Here is a 23,465-nt window from a genome sequence, read left to right as displayed (position 1 = left end):
TAGTTTATCAGATCTTTCCACATTCTCAACTTCAATGATTTGGACTACAGTAGAGAGAATCAAGTGTCTGATTTATTTGTTAGAGTAAACTTTGAGATTCAGCATCAGTGTTGTGACTTGATACTTGGCACTTTTTGGGTCTTTGTAATTGAGATGAAACAAACATTCTTTTATTAAACAGTTGCTTAATAATTGACTATGAAGTATTTTGGGGTGTGGTGAGAGAGTTTCCCACAGCTTATTTTTTGGGGGGAGATAGCAGCATGAAAACAGAAGGATAACTTGCAGTGCTTTATTGGCTGAATGTCAAATGTGTGGTAAAGACGATGGGTGCTGAAGGGTCTTGGAAAAAATAATTTTTCAGAAAAGATGTTGAAAGTAACAGTTGAGTTAGTCTTTTTTTTTTTTTTTTTAGTTTGTCTTTAAAGATACGAAGTTAGATGAATAATTGGTATACTGTATGTCTGGCAAAGGTACAAAATGTTTTGTGGTAAAAATAATGGACTACTTTGAACAGAAGTTTTTCTATGATGGTATGTATAATGGGGCTTAAGGACGAAAGTATAGATTAAAGCCAGTGGACTAAGCATTTTGAGTATTGTTTAAAGGTATTAAGACTATTTAAAAGATATTAGGCAAGTAGCAGGGCTTTTAGAGACAGAGGGAAGATAGAATGCTTTAATGGATTAATCTTAGTGAGAAGGAAAGGTTTTATTAAAGAGGAGACAGTTGAGGCTATAAAGTATAATGAGATAAGAATGGTGGAAGTAAAGGGATAGTTATTATTTATTTATTTATTATTCTTTTTAGGAATAGTTAATAGACATAATACCTTTTATTTGTTAAAACTTTGCTAATTCCCATATATTGTCTCACTTTATTCTGACATTTTGAAAGTTAGACGGGATATGTTATGCCCAAAGTCATTCTGGTAATAGTTGGTAGACCACAGACTTGGTAGTTGATAGCTAGCTCTGTGATAGGTAAATGTCAGCCAATTTTTAGGTGAGAAATGTATTTTATATAGTATGTGCTGGTTATTAGAGAAATGTGATCATTTTGTAACATTCTCTGCTTTTAAGAATCTAGAGACAAAATGATAGGAATCTTAGCCATTGAAATTCTCCAGTAGCATTATCATAGTTGAAAGATGTTAGAATTCCAAAATTAAATTCTTTTTGTTAACCTTTTAGAATTAACCCTTGAAGAAGAAAATTCAGACTGCTTCCTCAAGATGCAATTTTATGGAAACAAGCTTTTTTCCAAAACTAAACTTGAGATTTGACGTGAGGGCATTTCAAAGACTAAAGACGGAATGGAAACATGCAGAAAACATACAAATAAAGGGGTGTCTGGATGGCTCAGTGGTTGAGTGTCTGCCTTTGACTCAGCTCATGATCCCAGGGTTCTGGGATCGAGTTCCACATCATGCTCCCCTCAGGGAGCCTGTTTCTCCCTCTGCCTATGTCTCTGTCTCTCATGAATAAATAAAATCTTAAAGAAAATACAAATAAGATATTTGGAAAAGAAGCAGAACTTGCAATGCTCATTCAAAATTATCTGTAGGTAACTATATAGAATGGAATCAGTTTCATTCGTGTTCTTCTGCCTCCATCCCTGGAAATGGTACTGAAAAACAGGGTTTAACTATGTATCTGTGAGAATAGAATAGCTTACATTGTAGGAACAGCATTAAAATTCCAGGGATGGCATAATACAAGGAATAAATGCTTTTATATAGAATTTTATGTAGTCCAGCTAGTGAGTTATGTTAAATATAAGTAAAATAAAATAAGGGGACACCTGGCTCAGCGGTTGGATGTAAGCCTTTGGCTCGGGGCGTGATCCAAGTCCCACATTGGGCTCCTTGCATGGAGCCTGTTTCTCCCTCTGCCTGTGTCTCGGCCTTGTTCTCTGTCTCTCTAATGAATAAATAAATAAAATCTTTAAAAAAAATATAAGTAAAATAAGAAATTACTTTCTGGCAAGTAAGATTAACAGCAACATTAGCACCAAGTAAGGGAATCTTCTCAGTAAGCTGTTTTTGAAGTCTGTAGTTTTCACCAACCACATGTTTCTTCCTGCAGCAGTTATAGCAGGGATTTCAGTTCTTTTTAGATAATGGGACTCTTCAGTATCCCTGATAAATTAGATTTCTAGGGTGTCTGGCTGGTTCCGTTGGTTAATCAGCTGACTCTTGGTTTCGGCTTAAGTCACAATGTCAGGGTTATGAGATATAGCCCCACTTTGGGCTCCCTGTTCATTGAATAGTCTGCTTGAGATTCTTTCCCTTTCTATCTGATCCCCCCCCCCCCAAATGTGTGTGTTTGTGTGCACTCTCTTCTGTCTGTCTCTCTGAAATAAATTAATAAATAAATCTTAAAAAAAAAAAAAAAAAAAAAAGATTTCCGAGGCACTCTATTGAGCTATGTTTCAGTAAGATCAGTGGCAATACTATGGCATATCCTCCCATACCCTGCCTCCCCATTGTTTTATTCTTTTGTTTGCCATTTATTTGTTCAAATATTTACTGAGGTTCTTTCTTTGTGTAGGATTTTTTATATATGCTACGGACACAATGGTGGATAAGATAGGAAGGTCTTCTCTTTATGAGTTTATTTTCAAATAAAACGGGGAAAACAGACAAACGTGAACAAATGAATGAATGAAGATGATTTTGTTAGGAGTGCTTTGAAAGAAAAAAAGTGAGTAGTAGAAGGAGGAAAATGGCATTTGGTACTTTAATTTGAGTGTTCTACATTAGTATCTTGGAGGTTGTTTGGCTGGAAAAACCCACAAGGGCGCAGAGGAGATAAGGAATGCATTGCTTTTGAGAAGAATCTTGAAATGAGGGGAAAGTAGGCGTAATGTGTTAGTTGTGGTTGCCAACTACTCTACTGGAGCTATGTCAAGAAGATAGCATGGCATTAGGAAAGGAACATGGCCTTTGGAGTCAGGATGTATAGACCTCTCTTTGACTTCTTACCCTCTCATCCCCCATATCCACACACATGCTTACTGTGTGTTCTTCCTTAAAGATGTTTTACTCTGGAACATGCATTTCTTCCTGTGTAAATGTGAGGAATTCCACCTGTTTGGGTTTTTGGTAGGAATTAGATTTTGAGTGTGTCTATACTTTGCATAGAGATACATATGGATTTATTATTTTGTCCTATTTGGGCTTTTGTTTTTTGCTCAGGAACTGCCCATTTTATAAAGGGGAAGTCAGAGAAGAAAATCACCTGAATTGTTAGTCAACAAATATGTTTATTTTTTCCCCTAGGTATTATTAAATCAAATATTAATAATAGGTAAATAAGTTAGAACTTTCTAAATTTCTCTGTAAAAAAAAAAACTAGTAGTTTTTAAGGAAAGACAAAAAGAGGAAAGTAACTAAAATGAGAAAAATATGGGACAGGCAGTTAGCTTGATTAGCCAGTTACTCTAAACCAAATCTGTAGTTTTCTTGGTGGTTGTGGTAGAACAAATCAAGTCTGTTTAAAAGTGGGCCAACTGTGTGTAAAAGTCAAGACAATAAAAAAGCTTTTAATGTGTTAGCATTTGTGTAAGATCTAGCTCTTTAGAGTTAAACTAATTTTGGTAGGTCTTTTTCTTTATGTAAATCTTTTTTTTTTTTTTTTTTTAAAGATTTTATTTATTCATGAGAGACACAGAGTTAGAGAGGCAGAGACACAGGCAGAGAGAGAAGCAGGCTCCAAGCCTGATACGGGACTGGACCTTGGGACCCGGGATCACACCCTGAGCCAAAGGAAGATGCTCAACCACTTAGCCACCCAGGTGTCCCTGGAAAAGGTAGTTCTAAGAAGATAAGGGGGTTCAACTAAAATGCCTTTAGAAAGTTGTTTTAGTTACTGAGAAAGAGAAAGCAGACATTTTTCAGAACTTGTTATTAAAAGCTGAGGATTTGTGTTTGTGTCTTGGTGGACGTATCAGCAGTAAAAATATAATATTGGTTGAGGACCTTTGATACACATTTAACATTTAAACTTTATTTTACTAAAGAGAGAACCTGTGCTGAAAAAAGAAAAATGAGTTACCTCTAAGTCCAGTTCCCCACTCTGTCTCTGTTGACACTTGTTACTGCTGAGTAGGATAGGAGTTGACTCTGACTAAGCCTCCATTGAATCCCCCTTGATGGAAGGACAGGTATGCCTCAATAGTACTGCCTGGTGTCCTCCACTGACAGAAGTGGCCTTGGACAGTCTTGGCTTTCCACTTGACCTTCTCTGACACCACCATGGCTGGAAAAATGTGAGTAGTGGTGGTGAGCTGGGGGATTGATAACAGCCTTCTGAGGGTGGAAGTCTAGGCACTCTCTACTTGGCTTTGGCTGACAAGGGTGGGGAGGGGTCTACAGTTTTTTTGTTCTGTTTTGTTTTCTTTCTGTGTTGTTTGACTACGGCAGAGTGGTTATCAGCTAAGAGTTTTCTGTCTTGCTAGGTTACCCTTTATTTGGTCTTTCTAGAGAAAGCAGGCTTTTCTTGGAGCTTTTTTACTCTCCTCTAGTGGGCAATAACAATAGCTGGTTTCTCCAGTACTCAGTCTAGAATATATGAGGCAAAAAGAAAACCTGGTGAACTCACTAACCAGGTTCTGAGGAACCTGGACTCTCTTGGCTGGTTTATCTTCTTTTCTTGGCTTTTCAGAATATTTTTATGTTTATTTTTAATATGTAAGTAATATCTAGAGTTTTTAACTGTACTTAGTGGGAGGAATAAGGAAAACATTTATTCTGTCTTTCTATGAGAGAAATCTGGATGGTGATGCATTTTTAAATTTTTAAAAGAATTTTATTTAAATTCAATTAACATATAATTTATTATTGATTTCAGTGGTAGAGGTCAGTGATTCATCAGTCTTATATAATATATACCCAGTGCTCATTACATCATGTGCCCTCTTTAATGTTGACCACCCAGTTACCCCATCCTCCTGCCTCCCTCCCCTCCAGCAGCCCTCAGTTTGTTTCTATGATTAAGAATCTCTTATGATTTATATCCTTCTCTGATTTTGTCTTGTTCTGTTTTTTCCTCTCTTCCCCGATCCTTTGTTTTGTTTCTTACATTACACATGAGTGAGATCATACGATAATTGTCTTTCTTTGATTGACTTAGTTTGCTTAGTATAATACCCTCTAGTTCCATCCATGTTGTAGCAAATGGCAAGATTTCATTATTTTGATGGCTGAGTAGTAGTCAATTGTGTATGTGTGTGTGTATATATATAAACACACACATAATGTATATATATTTAAAAACCCACATTCTCTTTATCCATTCATTTGTCAGTGGACATCTGGGTCTTTCCATAGTTTGGCTGTTATGGACATTGCTGGTATAAACATTGGGGTGCAGGTGCCCCCCTCGGATCACTACATTTGTATCCTTGGGGTAAATATCCAGTAGTGCAATTGCTGGGTCATCTTCAACTTTTCAACTTTTTTGATGATCCCGCATACTGTTTTCCAGAGTGGGTGCACCAGCTTGCATTCCCACCAGCAGTGTAAGAGGGTTGCCTTTCTCTGCAATCTCACCAACAGTTGTCATTTCCTGACTTGTTAATTTTAGCCATTCTGACTGGTGTGAAGTGGTATCTCATTGTGGTTTTGATTTGTATTTTCCTGATGCCGGGTGATATGGAGCATTTTTCTCATGTCTCCGTTGGCCCTTTGTATGTCTTCCTTGGAGAAATGTCTGTTTATGTTCTGCCCATTTCTTGATTGGATTATTTGTTCTTTGGGTGTTGAGTTTGACAAGTTCTTTCTAGATTTTTGGATATGAGCCTTTTATCTGAAATGTCGTTTGCAAATATCTTCTCCCATCCTGCTGGTTGCTTTTTGGTTTTGTCTACTATTTCCTTTGCTCTGCAAAAGCTTTTTATTTGATGAGGTCCCAACAGTTCATTTTGCCTTTGTTTCCCTTGCCTTTGGAGAGGTGTCTAGCAAGAAGTTGCTGCAGCCGAGGTTGAAGAGGTTGCTGCCTGTGTTCTCCTCTAGGATTTTGGTGGATTCCTGTCTCCCATTTATTTAGGTCTTTGATCCATTGTGAGTCTATTTTTGTGTACGGTGTAAGGAAATGGTCCAGTTTTGTTCTTCTGCACGTGGCTGTGCAATTTTCCCAACGCCATTTGTTGAAGAGACGGTTGTTATTCCATTGGATATTCTTTCCTGCTTTGTCAAAGATGAATCGACCATGAGGTTGAGGGTCCATTATGGGTTCTTTATTCTGTTCCATGATCTCTGTGTCCCATTTTTGTTCAGTACCATACTGTCTTGATGATTATAGTTTTGTAATAGAACTTGAAGTCTGGAATTGTGATGCCACTAGCTTTGATTTTCGTTTTCAACACTGCTTTGGCTATTTGGGGGGTCTTTTCTTGTTCCATACAAATCTTAGGCTTGCTTCTTTGTTCTAACTCTGTGAAAAAAGTTGATGGTATTTTGCTAGGGATTGCATTGAATGTATAGATTGCTCTAGGTAGCATAGACATTTTAACAACATTTTGTTCTTCGAATCCATGAGCATGGATAGTGTTTTTCCATTTCTTTGTGTCTTCTGCGGTTTCGTTCACGCATGTCATACAGCTTTCTGAGTACCGATGCTTTGCCTCTTTGGTTAGGTTTATTGCTGGGTATCTTATGGTTTTTGGTGCAATTGTAAATGGGACCAACTCCTTCATCTCTTTCTTCTATCTCATTGTTAGTGTATAGAAATGCAACTCATCTCTGTGCATCGATTTTATATCCTGTCACTTTGCTGACTTCCTGTATGAGTTCTAGCAATTTTGGGGTAGAGTCTTTGGGTTTTCCACATGGAGTATCATGTCATCTGCAAAGAGTAAGAGTTTGACAGCCTCTTTACCAATTCAGATGCCTTTTATTTCTTTTTGTTGTCTGATTGCTGAGGCTAGAACTTCTAGTAGTATGTTGAGCAACAGTGGTGATAATGGACATCCGTGCCATGTTCCTGACCTTAGGGGAAAAGCTCTGAGTTTTTCCCCATTGGGAACGATAATTTGCTTTTTGTATATGGCTCTTATGATATTGAGGTATGTTCCCTCCATCCCTACACTGCGAAGAGTTTTAATCAAGAAAAGATGCTGTACTTTGTGGAATGCTTTTTCTGTGTGTAGGAGAGGATCATATGGTTCTTGTCCTTTCTTTTACTAATGTGGAGTATCACATTGATTGATTGGCATATTTTGAACCACCCTTGAGCCCAAGAATAAATCCCACTTGGTTGTGGTGAATAATTCTTTGAATGCACTGTTGGATCCTTTTGGCTAGTATCTTGGTGAGAATTTTGGCATCCATGTTCATCAGGGATATTGGTCTGTAATTCTTCTTTTTGGTGGGGTCTTTGTCTAGTTTTGGGATCAAGGTAACGCTGGCCTCATAGGAAAAGTGTGGAAATTTTGTTTCCCATTTCTGTTTTTCGAAACTGCTTCAGAGGAATAGGTATTCTTCTTTAAATGTTTGGTACAATCTCCTGGGAAACCATCCGGCCCTGGACTCTTGTTTGTTGGGAGATTTTTGATGACTGCTTCAATTTCCTTGCTATTTATGGGTCTGTTCAGATTTTCTGTTTCTTCCTGTTTCAGTTTTGGTTGTTTATACATCTCTAGGAATGCATCCATTTCTTCCAGATTGCCTAATTTGTTGGCATGTAGTTGCTCATAGTATGTTCTTATAATTGTTTGTATTTCTTTGCTGTTGGTTGTGGTCTTTCCTCTTTGATTGATGATTTTATTTGGGTCCTTTCTCTCACCTTTTTGAGAAGTCTGGCCAGGGGTTTATCAATCTTATTAATTCTTTCTAAGAAGCAGCTCCCAGTTTTGTTGATCTGTTCTGTTCTTTTGGTTTCTATTTTATTGATTTCTGCTGTAATCTTTATTAAATCTCTTCTTCAGCTGAACTTAGGCTTTATTTGCTGTTTTTTTCTCCAGCTCTTTTAGGTATAAGGTTAGGTTGTGTATTTGAGACCTTTCTTGTTTCTTGAAAAATGCATGTATTGCTGTGTATTTCCCTCTTTGGACTGCCTTTGCTGCATCCCAAAGGTTTTGGACAGCTGTGCTTTCATTTTCACTTGTTTCCATGAATTTTTAAAATTCTTCCTTAATTTCCACGTTGACCCGTTCATTTTTTTTTGGAAGTTGCTCTTTAGCCTCCATGTGTTTGAGTTTTCTTCCAAATTTCCTCCCGTGATTGAGTTCCTGTTTCAAAGCATTGTGGTCCGAAGATATGCAAGTAGTGATCCTAGTCTTTTGTTGCTGGTTGAGACCTGATTTGTGACCTAGTATGCTATCTATTCTGGAGATTGTTCCATGTACACTTGAGAAGAATGTGTATTCTGTTGCTTTAGGATGGGATGCTTTGAATAGATGTGTGAAGTCCATCTGGTCCAGTGTGTCATTCAAAGCCCTTGTTTCCTTGTTGATCTTCTGCTTAGATAATCTGTCCATCGCAGTGAGCAGTGAGTGAGGTGTTAAAGTACCCTACTATTACTGTATTATTTTTGGTGTGTGTTTTTTAAGATTTTGTTATTAATTGGCTTGTATACTTGGTTGCTCCCATGTCAGGGGCATAAATATTTATAATCATTAATCTTCTTATTGGCTAGACCCTTTAAATACTATAGAATGTCCTCCCTCATCTGTTATTATAGTCTTTTGTTTAAAATCTAATTTCACTGAGAATAAGGATTGCCACCCCAGCATTCTTTTGATATCCATTAGCATGATAAATGGCTTTCCACATCCTCACTTTAAATATGGAGGGGTCTTTGGGTCCAAAATAAGTCTCTTGCAAGTAGCATTTTGATGGGTCTTGCTTTTTTTTATCCAATATGATACCCTGTGTCTTTTTATTGGGGCATTTAGCCCATTTATATTCAGAACAGTTACTGAAATATATGAATATAGTGCCGTTGTATTACCTGTCAGGTCACTGTTTCTGTATATTGTCTCTTTTCCTTTCTGGTATCTGTTACTTTTGTGCTCTCTCTTCATTTAAAGAATCTCTTTTCATATTTCTTTAGGGCTGGTTCGATGATCACAAATTCTTTTAGTTTCTATTTGTACTGGAAAATTTTTATCTCTCCTATTTTCAACAAGATCCTAGCTGGATAAAATATTCTTGGCTGCGTATTTTCCTCATTTAGCACCCTGAGTATATCATGCCAGTCCTCTGGCCTGCCAGGTATCTGTGGATCGGTCTGCCTCCAGTCTAATGTTTTATGCTTCTAGGTGCAGACCTCTTGTCTCATGCTGCTTTCAGGATTTTCTTTTTGTTTCTGAGATTCGCACATTTCAGTATTATATGTCAAGGTGTTGACCTATTTTTGTTGATTTTGAGGGGGGGTTTTCTCTGCCTCCTGGACTTGAATGCCTGTTTTCTTCTCCAGATTAGGGTAGTTCTCTGCTAAAATTTGTTTCTGGCCCCTCTCTCTTTCGTCTTCTTGGGATCTCAATTATCCTAATATTGTTTGGCTTTATGGTATCACTTTATCTCAAATTCTCTCTTCATGATCCAGTATTTTTCTTTTTTTCTCAGCTTCATTATTCTCCATCATTTTGTGTTCTAGGTCACTAATTTTCTCTTCTGCTTCACTTATACTAGCAGTTACAGCCTCCATTTTTTTATCTTTTTGTTTTAGAGCTCCACTTTTGATTGTGTCTTATTAGTAGCTTTTTGATTTTCACTTGATTAGATCTTAGTTCTTTTCATCATTCTGAACTCTAGTTCTGACTTCTTACTTAATTTCCATTCTGATTAAGTCCCTGGCAATTAGTACTGCCTCTTTTTCTCTTTTTTTGAGTTGAGTTTTTCTGTCATGTCATTTTACCCAGAGAAGAATAGACGGACAAGGGAACAAAATACTGAAATGGCAACAATGACACCAGAGAAATACAGACTAAACAAATAAGAAGAGACCCATAACTGGGTAGGGGGTAGAGTATAATCAAACAGGTGAACAGGATGGAGCAATACACTGGATCCTGTTTGTATTTTGGTCTGTTTGTTAGAAAACTAGATCCCAAAATTGTAATGAAAGAAAAGCTTTTATGTACAAAAAAATAAATACAAGGATAGAATATTTTTGTAAAAATAAAAATTAAAAGACAAAAACAAAAAGAAGGAATATAATCATATAGGTGAACAGAAGAGAGCAGTACACTGTACTGAATGTATTTTGATTGGTTAGTTAGAAGAAACTACATCTCAAAATTGTAAGGAAATAAAAATGTGTATACAAACATAAAATTAAAAACATTGAAAGGAGAGACTAACTGTAAAGATGAAAATGAAAAAAACAGAAGCAGCAAAAAAAGAAAAACAAAATGAAACAAAACAAAGAAAGTGAATATGGCCAGACAGGTGAAGAAAATAGAGCCATATACTGGATTCTGGGTGTATTTTGATCTGTTAGAAGAAAGGGTGCATCTCAAAATTGTTAAAAAAAGAAAAACTGATATATATAGATATACAAGATAAAATCAAATATAATGAATATGTAGAATATAACTGTAAAAATAAAAATTAAGATAAAGGGAGTTGATAAATTGAAAGAGGAAAGAGAAAAAAATTAAAATTGAAGGTCTAAAGAATCGTCGGGGGGAGAACCCCATGAATTCTATATCCCCTAGTGCTGGAGTTTTGAGTTTCTGTTGTTGGGTAGACTTGATCTTGACTGGATTTCCTGTCTGATCTTCTGGAGGAGTGGCCTGTTGTCTTAATTCTCAAGTGTCTTTGCTCAGGTGGAACTGCACCGCCCTTGCCAGGGGCCAGGCTAACTAATCTGCTCCAGATTGCTCTAGTTGGCTTTTGTTCCCTGAAGACTCTCTGTTCTGCTTTAGAGGATGAGAGTGAAAATGATGGCCTATCAATCTCCAGCCCCAGAGCCAAAAGCGTGGGACCTCACTCCTTAATGCAATGTCAGGGAAAAGTAGTCAGTCAGTCCTGTATTCCTGGTCCCTGTGTGCATTGGTTGCTCACTTGGCTGTGACTGAGCCTTTCGGTTTCAGGCACATGATCCTCTTTTGGGTCCCTAAACCCTGCAGACTCTTGGGGCTTGCTTGTGGGAACTGCTGCAGGAAGGGAGAGAGGATGGGAGGGGTCTCGCTGGTTCATCACTTGCTGGGCCTCTGCTCAGAGAGTGGTCATGCTGGCAACCCCGAGCTGAGAGCCCACTCCTGGGCTGGCTGATTGCCCCTGACTTCCCCATTCAGATGCCTGGGAACTCTGTCACATTCACTTCTGCCCCCACTCTGTCTTCCTGAGACCACACTGTACTGTTTTACCTAGGGTTCTGCCCCCATTTTGTAACCTAAGTACTTTCAAGCAGGGATGTCCCTCACTGGAGTAGACTTCTAAAAGTTCTGATTTTGCACTCCCTTGCTATATCAGTTTTTGGTAGCTAGCTGCCAGAGGCTCCCCATCTCTGCTGTATATTGTCTCAGATTCACTTCCTCTGTGCCTTCTACTTTGCAGAAAGTGGTAGCTCTTCTATTTGTAGAGTTGCAGCTATAATTTTCTTAGCTCTCTGGTTAAGTTGCAGGTGTTCAGAATGATTTAATAGCTCTCTAGCTGAATTCCTGGAACCAGAGGAAACTAAGGTCTCCTACTCTTCTACCGTCTTAGACTCGACTTCTGATGATGCATTTTTTTTTTTAGTTTTTATTTTAATTCCAGTTAACATACAGCATTATATTAGTTTCAGATGTAAAATATAGTAAGATAACAGTTTCATACATCACCTGGTGCTTATCCCTGGACAAGTGTACTTCTTCATCTCTATCTCCTTTTCACCCATATCCCCAACTCCCCTCCCCTCCCTCTGATGGTTATGCATTTTAATAGAGATTGAAATGTGTATCCTTATTGGTTTGAAAATGCACTAGTAGAACTTCTTTTAGAAATGATGTAGTAATAGGTAGTTTTTCTTAAGAAAAGCAGAGAAATAATCAGTGAAATAAGATTAAAAGAAGTTAACAAATATTTTTCTTCTTTGTACTTAAAGAGTATTAGGACAGTTTGTGTTTAAGGGATGTTAATTTGTGAGCTTTGATAGAACTTTCTTGGAAGCTTTATACCAGTGATATTACAAGTTATTACATAATGTTATTATGATTTTTTTACTTAAAAAATAAGTGGATATATTCATAGAAGATATCTTAGATGCTGGCAAATGAATTGCTATTCTTCATCCTTTTAAATTGAAATTAAAATTTGATCCCTTTTGAAGACTTCTCAAAGTTTGATAAAATGTTTCAGACTTTTTAATATAATAAGGAACAAGGAAACAAGTTATTAACCTTTAAATATTTTCAGGAAGTTGGCAAGTGAGCAAAAATCATTTGTATATTTTTCTTTATTTTGTCTTAAACTTCTAGCAGTTTTTCTCATTTAGAAAAATATTTAAATCATTATATATATTTTTTTAAACTGAGCAGTGTGACAACTTGCATTTAAAAACGTTTGTCATTCTTTGTATTCCATGAGTTAAATGATTAAGCAGACATGAAGTCTTTAAGTGTGTTTAAAGTCTTTTTAAAAAGTTACTTTTAAAGAAAAATGGTGGGCAGCCCGGGTGGCTCAGCGGTTTAGCGCTGCCTTCAGCCCAGGGCCTGATTCTGGAGACCCAGGATCGAGTCCCACGTCGGGCTCCCTGCATGAAGCCTGCTTCTCCCTCTGCCTGTCTCTCTTTCTCTCTCTTTCTGTGTCTGTCATGAATAAATAAATAAAATATTAAACAAAATAAAAATAAAGAAAAATGGCAATATTGGGAATAAGATGATCTGATGTATGTGGCTAGTTGGGAAACATCTTAGTGATTTCATGTTTCTTAAATATAGTCTTTTTCTAGAAGAATATGGATTTTATGTGTTTTTTTTTTTTTTTAAGAGGGAGGGGAGGGAGAGAGAGATAATCTTTTTTTTAAGGTTTGTTTATTTATTTATTTCAGAGTTAGAGTAGAGGGGGCAGAGGAGTGGGAGAGGGAGAAAGAATCTGAAGCAGACTTCCCTCTGAATACAGAGCCCCACTCGTAGCTAGATCCCAGTTCCATGAGATCAGGACCTGAGTTGAAACCAAGAGTCTAACACTTAACTGACTGGACCACACAGGTTCCTCCGGGAGAGAGAATACTAAGAATTGGATGCTTAACTGGCTGAGCCACCCAGGTGCCCCAAGTGCTGATTTTGTTTTTAAATCTGTTGATATTCCACTGTTCCCATAAGAATTGTTTTTTTAATTAAAGAAATGGCAATATGACTTCATGTGATCTTTATTTTTCGGAATCCCTCATTTTATGGAAACTTATTTTAGATAAAATCAGTGATGTTTTCAAGTTTTAGGAGATGTGTTGGTGATTTTATTTATTTATTTTAAAAGATTATTTATTTATTTATTCATAGAGACAGAGAGAGAGAGAGAGAGAGAGAGGCAGAGACACAGGCAGAGGGAGAAGCAGCCACCATGCAGAGAGCCTGACGTGGGACTCAATCCCGGGTCTCCAGGATCACGCCCTAGGCTGCAGGCGGCGCTAAACCGCTGCGCCACCAGGGCTGCCCGTGTTGGTGATTTTAAAAGAATAGTTCTGGAAGCTGGCTGACTTTATCTCAGAAGAAAAATTTATGTATGATATACCCTCATTATTTGAAGCACATTAGAAAAGAAAACAACCCTGATATCTATCAGAATACTAAATGGAAGATAACTTTATTTCCTTATTGGTAATTAAAATTAAAAACAATAGATAAAATGTCAAAGTTGTATGTATTATAATATTTTTTACAAACTGTAAAACATGAAGTATACACAATGATTAAGAGCAATTTGTTCTGTGATTTGGGATATTTTTGATAATCTGAATCCTATGTAGGCTGTATTCATAGAGTAAATATTTCAGTACAGGTAATGCTAGAAAAGATGTAAGGATTTAGGTGTAGTAATGTGTGCTCATACAACTAAGATCTTTCTCTAAATGCCCTGGACCAGTTTGACTTGTAGCACTGTTTGTGAACACACAATTCTTTGTGTAAAAAAAAAAAAAGAATCACTGAAATGATACATGTTGAAACAAAATCCAAGGAATATAGAAGTAGCTATTGTGAAGAGTACAGTTTTCCTTAACCCTCCTCTAATCTCCTTCCACTTTCAGGAATTTGGTAGATACTTTATAGACTGTTATCTATAGAAAATCTTTTTAACTGAATTATTTGTATCCCCTTCCCTCTTTTATATTCTATATTTTACACCATAAATTTTAAATTCAAGACAGTATTATATAAATCATGCTAATGATAACCTAGGACATTAAATTCTAGTTTTCCCCCTTGAGGAGTTAAAACGTTTTGTTTCTGCTAAGATAGTTCAAGTTGTAGAAATAATTGAAGCCTAAAAAGTTTTAGTGTCAGAACCTGGGCTTCTATCTCCTGATCTTGCCTTTTGGATCAGCGCTCATTGTCTGCTTAATAATGCAGCCACAGGTGTGTGGCCTCATGGAGTCTAGCAGCTTTGGGAGAAGGATCTGCATGTAGGCCTGATACCCTTTGAGTCATAGATAATTCTAGCCCTCATTACTTGTGGTTCTTATTCTAAAATCCCTTCATGCTAGAACTGAAAGCACAAATAACATTTTTAAATTCATATAACTAGCATGAAAAATGTGACCATTATAAATTACTGGGGTATTTTCAGTAGGTGTGGTATGTCTGAATTCTTTATTTAGTGTTTTTCCCATTCTACTTCACTTGGCTGTCATTAACATTCTTGTGTTGGAAAAAAGAGAAGGGAATACTATTCTGTTGACAATGAATGTATGTAACTTTTTCTCTCTTTTCCTACTTTTGTGTTTTCTAGTGGGGGAAGGGCAGTTGCAATAGGAAGGCCTTTTGTCCAAGTTGGGGAGAGAGCAAATATGTGGAGAATAGCATATTTGGGGAAGAGAATTAATTTAGAAATTTTTCTTTCTTTCTTTTTTTTTTCTTTTTTTTTTTTAATTTTTTTTTTTTTTAAGATTTCATACAGTGAGAGAGAGAGAGGCAGAGACACAGGCAGAGAGAGAAGCAGGCTCCATGCAGGGAGCCCGATGTAGGACTCCATCTCGGGACTCTAGGATCACATCCTGGGCCTAAGGCAGGTGCCCAACTGCTGAGCCATCCAGGCTCCCTTAGAAACTTTCAAAATAGTCCTATTATTTTCCTTCATGATTTTGATATGTTGGCACTCAGAAGGTACATACTGATTTCATATTAAGGAGATTTTCTCCTGTTGGTACTTTCATTTTGGACCAACCGAAAGTTTTTTTTGCTACTATCCAATTTAATTTAGTCATAAGAAAAATGAAAATCTAATGGCTTGAGGTAGATTATTCCTTATATACTATTACGTTCTAAAAAAACCTTTAGGAATAGGGTAAACGATTTTTTTTTTTTTTAGGTTGGAAATCTCATTTCCAAATGCTGGTCTAATGATGCAGCCAATGCTAAAACAGTGGACGTATATTAAATAAACATTTAATTCTGCCTATTTTTGTAAATCTTTAATAATACAGATTTTTTTTCTGTATCTTCTGATTTATGTTTCTGTATAGTCAAAGGTACTAGTTCTAATAACACTTTTGGAAATCTTTAATGTTATATTAAAAATATTAAGTGTATTCCTTAAATTTTAATTAGCATAAGAACTGTGATTCTACTTAGCATGACCTCACTCATTTGAGAAAGAAAATGATGCCTTTGCCCTTTTAATCTGGTTTTCATTATTCTTTGTGATCTTTTATTCTGTGATACAGAAATTAACTGCTTTCTTTTTTCAGATTATGATCATGCACTGGCCATGATTAGATAACCAGATTATTATAAAGATATAACTGAAGAAGCAGTTTGTGAATTTTATTATCTTTTTAAAAAGTTGTTTTTGGTTAATGCAATCAGAGTGACGTATTTTTGATTATCTCAATAGATGAAGAATAACTACATTCTTTCCAACCTTTTTAGCTCCCTCTTATTTGCTTACACTTCTTACCTCCCTCTAAATTGCCTCTTTTTATTCATTATCTATGAAACAAATCACTGTAGTTGGATTCTTATTATCCACATTGTCTTTTTCTTGGCCAGTTTTGCATTGATAGTAGCTATTGTGTATTTTCATTTGTAGAATGAAATTCAGAGTTTTCCTGAGTTTTGTCAGTACAGTATACTCTCTGAGGATGCCTTTTTTTTTTTTTTTTTTTTTTAAGATTTTATTTATTTATTCATGAGAGCCACAGACAGGCAGAGGCAGAGGGAGAAGCAGGCATTCCGCAGGGAGCTTGATTTGGGACTTGATCCCAGGACCCCGGCATCATGTCCTGAGCTAAAGGCAGAGGCCCAACCACTGAGCCACCCAGGCTTCCCTTGGGGACTCTTTTTTACTGGATTTCCTGGAGCCATTTTCAAAGTTAGGAAAGGAAGTAAAGTTCATAGAAAATAGATGCTACTATGTTAGTAGTTTATTTACTGGCTGTGATTAGGTAAAAGGAAGTAGAGGACAGAAGAAGGAAGAAACACTGCAAACCTTACACTTCAAAGGAGTCAATCAGATTTGCTGTTGAAGAGGATAGCCAAAGAGTAATTTGGAGGCACTGTGTCTGGGATTAGGGAAAAATTAGGGTGGTGAGTGAGTGAGTGAGTGTGTATATCTGGTGGTGGTAGATTATAGCAGGAAGAGGTGCCAGAGGAAGAGGAGATGGAGCTCAAAGCAAACTTTTTTTTTTTTTAAGATTTTATTTATTTATTCATGAGAGACAGAGAGAGAGAGAGAGAGGCAGAGACATAGGCAGAGGGAGAAGCAGGCTCCATGCAGGAAGTCTGATGTGGGACTCCATCCCAGAATTCCGAGATTACGCCCTGAGCCAAAGGCAGACACGCTCAACCACTAAGCCACCCAGGTGTCCCTCAAAGCAAACTTTTATTTGTAGTTTTACTTAGAGCCTTGAGATCATTTGGTACTTGTGATAAACATCTTACTTGGCACTATGTATTTGGGAGCCCAAGACTTCTCTATTCAGTGTAGACTGTATATTTCCAATTTATATTCCCCCTTTCCTTTTATGTTTTGTGCCCTCAGAAGATTTATTATATCTAATATTCTTGGATGTGCTTATTATGTCTCTTAGAATAGTGAAGGTTCTTAAAATATTTCTAGGTCTTGAGCAATATGTTGTAAGTTTTTTTTTTTTAAGAAACAAGCATTATCTCAATATATACTTATTCAGAGGGTAGATTTTTATTAAAAGATGACACAAATATCCAAAGTTATATAATCAGTGAACAGGATAGAATTAAGATTTATACCTAGATCATTTGTCTCCTGAACTTGTACTTTTAATCACAATATGATCAAATTGGAGTTACTTTCCTCAAAGAACAAAATTTGAATGTCAAGCCAAGTTCTTGATCTCTTGTATTAGAAAACAATAGCTCTCTGATATATGACTTTGAGGTTTTTAAAATGTGGGTAGCTCATGAGATAGGAGAATTGAAAATGAATACTTTTTAGCATGTTGCAGTTGTAAGTACCATTCTTGACAAAGATTTTATACTTTTATTAGTTTGAAAAATAGTACTTTGAAAACTATGAGGTTTTCAGATGTTGACCTCCCGTGTATTAATAGCAAATGGAGTGTTTTTCCTTAAGTGCATTACGAATAAAAATGAAGCAGTCTATTTTCATAATCATCTTCCATGATTTATGAAATGGAAAAATGAAAACCTTTTTTTCTCATTGTAAGATGGTATGCGTTGTTAAAAACAAAGTACAACAAACATTTAACACTTAACAGTATAAAGAAGGGAAAATTGTCTGAAATCCTATGAGCTAGAGAGTAACAACTGGTAAACGTTGTGGTAGATGTAAACAGCTAGAAATACAAATTCTTTGTTAACCTTGCATGTGAAAATTATCATCCGGCTAGTGATTTGCTTTTTTTTAAATGGTTACTTTTAATGAACAGAAATTGTTAATTTTATTATCAAATACATAAACTAGGAGTCCAGTTTCTTTCCAACCCCCTAAATAAGGAACATTAGTTTTATGAACATCATGTGTTTTCTTTACTTTTTTTCTGTTATAGGTCAAGCTTGTCTGCTTGTGGACTATTTAACTTCATTTATCATGTCACTTTTATGCCAATCTCACACTAATTTATAGTATCATACAGTTTTTCTTATATCTTATTAAAAACAAAACAAACCCTTACTTTGTTTTCCCTAAAGTATTCTTGCTGTTTTTGGCCTTTTGTTCTATACAAACTTAAAACCAGTTTATTGATCTCCCAAATCTGTGGTATAGTTACTTAGATTGCATTGAATCATTGTGCCAATTTTAGGGAGAATCGATATCCTTATAATAATTGAGTTTTTAATCACTGAACATGGTATGACTTCCCGTTTGTTTGTCTTCTTTTAATTTCATACTTCTTTTCATGAAGTTTTTTTTAAAGGTTTATTTATTTTATTTTATTTTATTTTATTTTTTAGGTTTATTTGTTTTAGAAGAGAGAGAATGAGAGCATGCACCTGTGCAAATGCCAGCAAGCAGGGGGAGGGGCAGAAGGAGTGGGAGAGAGAATCTCAGGCAAATTACCTGCCCATCAGGGAGCCCAAAATCAAGAGTCAGACTCTCAATCCAGAGCCACCCAGGCACCCATTCTTTTCATGATGGTTTGCACATCTTCTGTTAGACCTAGGACTTAGAACAGGGTTCATCAAACTACAGCTCAAAGGCCAAATCTGAACACTACTTGTTTTTATAACACTCAGGAGCTGAGTGAGAATGCTAATTTTATAAATAGTTGGAAGAAATCAGAACAGTTTTTAATGTCTTGTAGAATTACATGAAATTGAAATTTTAGTGTTCATAAATAAGATTTTGTTGGAGCATAGCTATATTTATTCATTTACGTATATAACTGCTTTTGCACTAAAAATGGCAGAATTCATTTTTCCAGTAGAGCTTATATGGCCCATAAATTCTACAATATAGTATCTGTCTCTTTATAGAAAAAGTTTGTCCACCCCAGATAGAAGTTTGTCTGTTTCATTATATATCTCAGAGTTTCTTTGTACCTTGGGGTGGAAGTGATGTTTCAGGCTGCTTTTCTTTACCTCTGTCTCCAGTTGTGAGGAGTCTTAAACTCCTAATGAGTCACTGTTCCCAAAGCATGTTACATCCTTTAGATACGTGTGGACAGACAAAATGCTGAAGGCTGTTGATGTCATGTTTTATGTAATAATCACTGTACCTTTTTTTTTTGGTATTTTGCATTTTAGGATCTAATAAAATACAACCTAATTTGCCTATTTACTGATTTCCTCTTTTATAGGAAATTAAGAGAGAGACAGAACCCAAGGATGATAATTTGCCCATTAAACGGGAAAGACATGGGAATGTAGCAAGCCTTGTACAACGAATAAGCACCTATGGACTTCCAGCTGGAGGAATTCAACCACATCCACAAACCAAAAACATTAAGAAGAGTATGTGATTGATTTCTATGTGAATAAATCAAAATGAAGGATGTTTTACTGTGACTGTTCATAAGTTCTGTTAAGAAAAATTAGCTTCACCTTTTGCAGCGGACTGTAGAAACTTTCTGCATATTCACATGTTACTAGTTACTGGCCTTTGTAGTCGTTCTTCATACGATAATTGAGCATGAGCTGCTGACAGCTATTTGTAGGAATCATAAATTCGAATATGAGGCTTTGTTTTGTTAGCCTTATAGATTCTTTTGAATAGTTGATGTTTTGCCTTAAATTTATTTTGATACCATTTATATCTTTTACGCCATGTATGCTAAGATGTCTGCTCATCGTTAAGCAGTATAGATACAAGCATTTCGAGAGTACATTTTCTTCATTGGTTAGACAGCCAAACATAACACATTCAGTTTCCCAATGTGATTGGCCCCAAAGAGTCCTTTTAAGTACTTAATACTCTATAAATATGTTAGAACATTTTAACATAGAGGGAGAACACCGCATTTGAAATCAGACATGAGTTTGAGTCCATCTTATGACCCTAGATCATTTATAATCTAATGAGTTTTTTTTTGTTGCTGGTGAGAAAATGGGAAAAAAAGAACAGGTAATACTGCTTTTTTTCAAAAAACTTAGAGCGTTGAGAAGGACTGTTATTAAAAAAATATTAAACATTAAACACATACAAAGTACAACTTTTAGGGGAGCAGATAGTATTTTAACATAGTAAGACCTGAAGCCACCTGATAGACTGAATACAATACTAATTACTATGATTAACTTGAGTCAATAAGTAGTAAATGAGTATTTTAACCACATTTATCTTAAGTCAGTATCTTTGATATTGTGGTCATAAATCCTGTGTCCTACCAAGTAGTCTACAGTAAAAAAAATTGTTTAAATACATTTTACAAATACAAGACCATTATGATTATAGAGTCTTCTTTTATCTTGTTACTTTCTGTGCTAATGTCTGTGAAGTTTGGGAGAAACCTTTACTTCCTGGGTTCTATCATCCTTTGATTATTTTCATAAAATGAAAACAGATTTTCATAAAAATGAAAAAGATTTCATGATAGTAAGACCAATTAAAGGATTCTGTGTTGTTTCCCAGTAAATGCAGTATACAAAGAATATGTAGTTAGATATTACCTATACTGCTTTCCCACTACTGCCTGAAGGTAGAAAGTTTTCAGTAGTTTTAATTGTCCTGGATGCTTAGACTCTATTCGTTTAGAGACTGCGAAACAGATTTCAGAGAGTATTTCATATCCTCTAAGTACACCTCTATAGAATTTTTGTGCACAGGAGAATTTTTAGGCCCTTGGGAGAGTTATTTATGACCTCTGTCTATTATAAAATCTATTTACTACTTTCTTTAGCTTTACTAAGCTATCAAGGGACAGTTTTCTAAAGTAGAGGCTAGACAGAGGACTTCAAGGTTATGATTATTTTATTCATTTTGTCTTCTAATAGGAAAGGAAACACTAAGTTTTACCTTCCTCAGGAACACTGGTCATAATCCTTTTTCTAGTAAAAGGAAAAACCATTATGTAGTTGGTGCCAGGAGGCTTAGACATTTTCCTAAGGATCCTCTACAGCGTGTTTTTAAGTGCATGTGCTGCAAGGACTAAATTGGTCATTTGGTGCTAGCTAACATGTAAAACAGGATGCAGGTTGTTTTTGCTTTCAGATTGATTTCCAGGAAAAGCAAGCTAATGTTTTTTTCTTACTCTGATTTTTTTTTTTTATTGTTTGTATCATATCCTTAATTCACGAGATAGACCAGTTATTCAAAAGGTGGTTTATTGTAGTGGATACTGCTGTCCAATATTACTAATAAATTTAAAAAATTGTTAAGGTTGATAATAATAATCACTGCAGTGTGAATGTTCAATTTTAATCTCTCTGTGCCAGCACAAGTGAATATGCATGTGTATTGAATTTTACTTAAGCAACTAAAAGCTCTACATACTGTGGTGTTAAGTGTCTGGAAATTGGGCTTGTTAGCTATTCTTCTCTAGTCTCTCAAGCCAAAAAAGTGTTGACTTTTTTGGTGAAGTCTAGTCACAGAGCCATTGAAAAGTTAACCGTAATTACTATGGTAAAACAAACAGGTATTTTTTTAAGGTGAGCACAGAATAATGTTTTCCAGGACATTACTTAAGTTGGTAAAATTATAGAGAGAAAGATTTATACATCTCATAGCAAAAACCAGTACAAGTTATATTGCGGCAGAATTTTAAAATCAGGCATGAGAAATAATGTTGTGGAGTAAAATTACTTAGAGAATTAAATAATGGACATCTTTCAGCATCACAGCTGTGTATTCGTTCAGTGTGGAATATTAGTAGATATTTCATTTTGCATTTGGAAAAAATTGATGGCAGACATGAATCTCCTCTCACTGTAAGTGAGGGAAGACATCAGTGCTTCTGACTTTGTTTTCTTATGAGTGGAAGCTCATACGGAGGTGGTTTTTATCTAGTTATCATTTTGAATGTAAAAGATATATTGAGATTGATACTGATAGATCACTAGCAGTTGCTACAGAAATGATGTTGCTGTATGAAAAATTAGTTGACCAGAATGCCAATCTTTAATGTTTCATTTCTAGAAAACAGTTGGTAGCAAATAGTATGCCTCCTGATTTTGAGTTAGTGCTAAAGAAAATAAGTTCTGAATACCTTAAAATACGGTTACTGGCTATACATTTTTACAGCATACATTTTAAAAAAACAGGGGCGTGTTAATATTAGCTTAGGCTCTGTTCTTTGATATTAAAATATTTTGACTCAAAAGGGGATAAAGATTCTGAATTGACTCCTCCAGCTACATCTTCTCAAACGAATGAGTTAGGGTGTTCTATTTTCTTTTGAAATCTTATAGAAAAGTTAAAAGAATAATTGCAATGGATATTTTATACACTTAAGTTTGTTTACTGTTAATATTTTACACATGGTCTTTATGTCTGTGTATATAATAAAATACATTTTTTAACTGAATCAGTTGAAACTATAGTATAGACATGGGACCTTGTCCCTGGTCACATGAGTTTCTTATGATGATGATAACAGTATCTTCTAAGATTTTGATTGTTTTAATCAAGCAGTATATCAGCAGGATAGCTAAAATCTTCGAACAGCTTAAATCTTTCAATTAATAGTCTAAGAAGTATGAGATTTTTTATTACTGAGGATAAGAAAAAAAAAATTTAAATAAGATTCAGCCATATAGCAATGGCTCTGTTTTTAGCATTTGATTATTTGCTTACTGGAGAAAGAAATGGACAAAAAAATTCTCACATTAGAAAATTTAAACACTGCAGTAAAACATGAAGATGTAATTTCCAGAACCAAATGGAACCAAAAGTGGATCAGGAATCGTTCTGCTGCTGTCAGTGAAATTTTAGCATTCAGCCTCCCAGCTTCTGACAGTGGTATGTTTTCCATTTTAGTATTTGATGGGGAGATTGAAAATCATGATCCTAAATGAGAAATGGTTCCGTAATTAAGAGCTCTGTTTGATTTGAATATTTGGGTCTCTTTTTTCAGAACCATGAAAATATTTGCCATTCTTGATGGGCCTACATTTGAAAACTTAGGAAAAAGTTTCTATTTTAGTAGGAAAAATAGGAAGTAACTTTATTGAGTGTAAAATTTTATAGAATTTGGGTTTTTCCCCAAAAAAATACAAAGTATTTTTTTAAGTTTTTTTGAAAAGTTTTTTTTTTAACATTGATGTGCTGAATGCTTTAATATCTGAATTTGAAGACCATGAGAACAGTGTTATGTGGGCAATCAAATCTACCAAATAAAACCTGGGATGGTTAATGATCAAAGACTTGCAGTCTAACGGGAAAACATCAAATTACTATAAAACCGAGGTGATAGTGATAACTACCTCATAGGTTTTAGAGG

At 35.6% G+C, this 23,465-nt stretch overlaps 1 protein-coding gene across 3 annotated transcripts in view; it reads left to right on the top strand.

Moving 5' to 3' along the window:
* Nucleotides 1-23,465, top strand: part of CD2AP (CD2 associated protein) — a 144,658-nt gene that overhangs the window by 38,107 nt on the left and 83,086 nt on the right. For all 3 annotated transcript variants that reach the window (XM_077903736.1, XM_077903737.1, XM_077903738.1), the window contains exon 3: nucleotides 19,389-19,542. In XM_077903736.1, the coding sequence (XP_077759862.1) occupies nucleotides 19,389-19,542 (154 nt within the window). The remainder of the gene's footprint in view (nucleotides 1-19,388; nucleotides 19,543-23,465) is intronic.

This window comes from Canis aureus, chromosome 7 (assembly GCF_053574225.1).
Source record: "Canis aureus isolate CA01 chromosome 7, VMU_Caureus_v.1.0, whole genome shotgun sequence".
In the NCBI taxonomy this organism is placed as follows: domain Eukaryota; kingdom Metazoa; phylum Chordata; class Mammalia; order Carnivora; family Canidae; genus Canis; species Canis aureus.
Note: the sequence above shows the minus strand (reverse complement) of the source record. Positions and strands in the feature narration are given on the sequence as shown.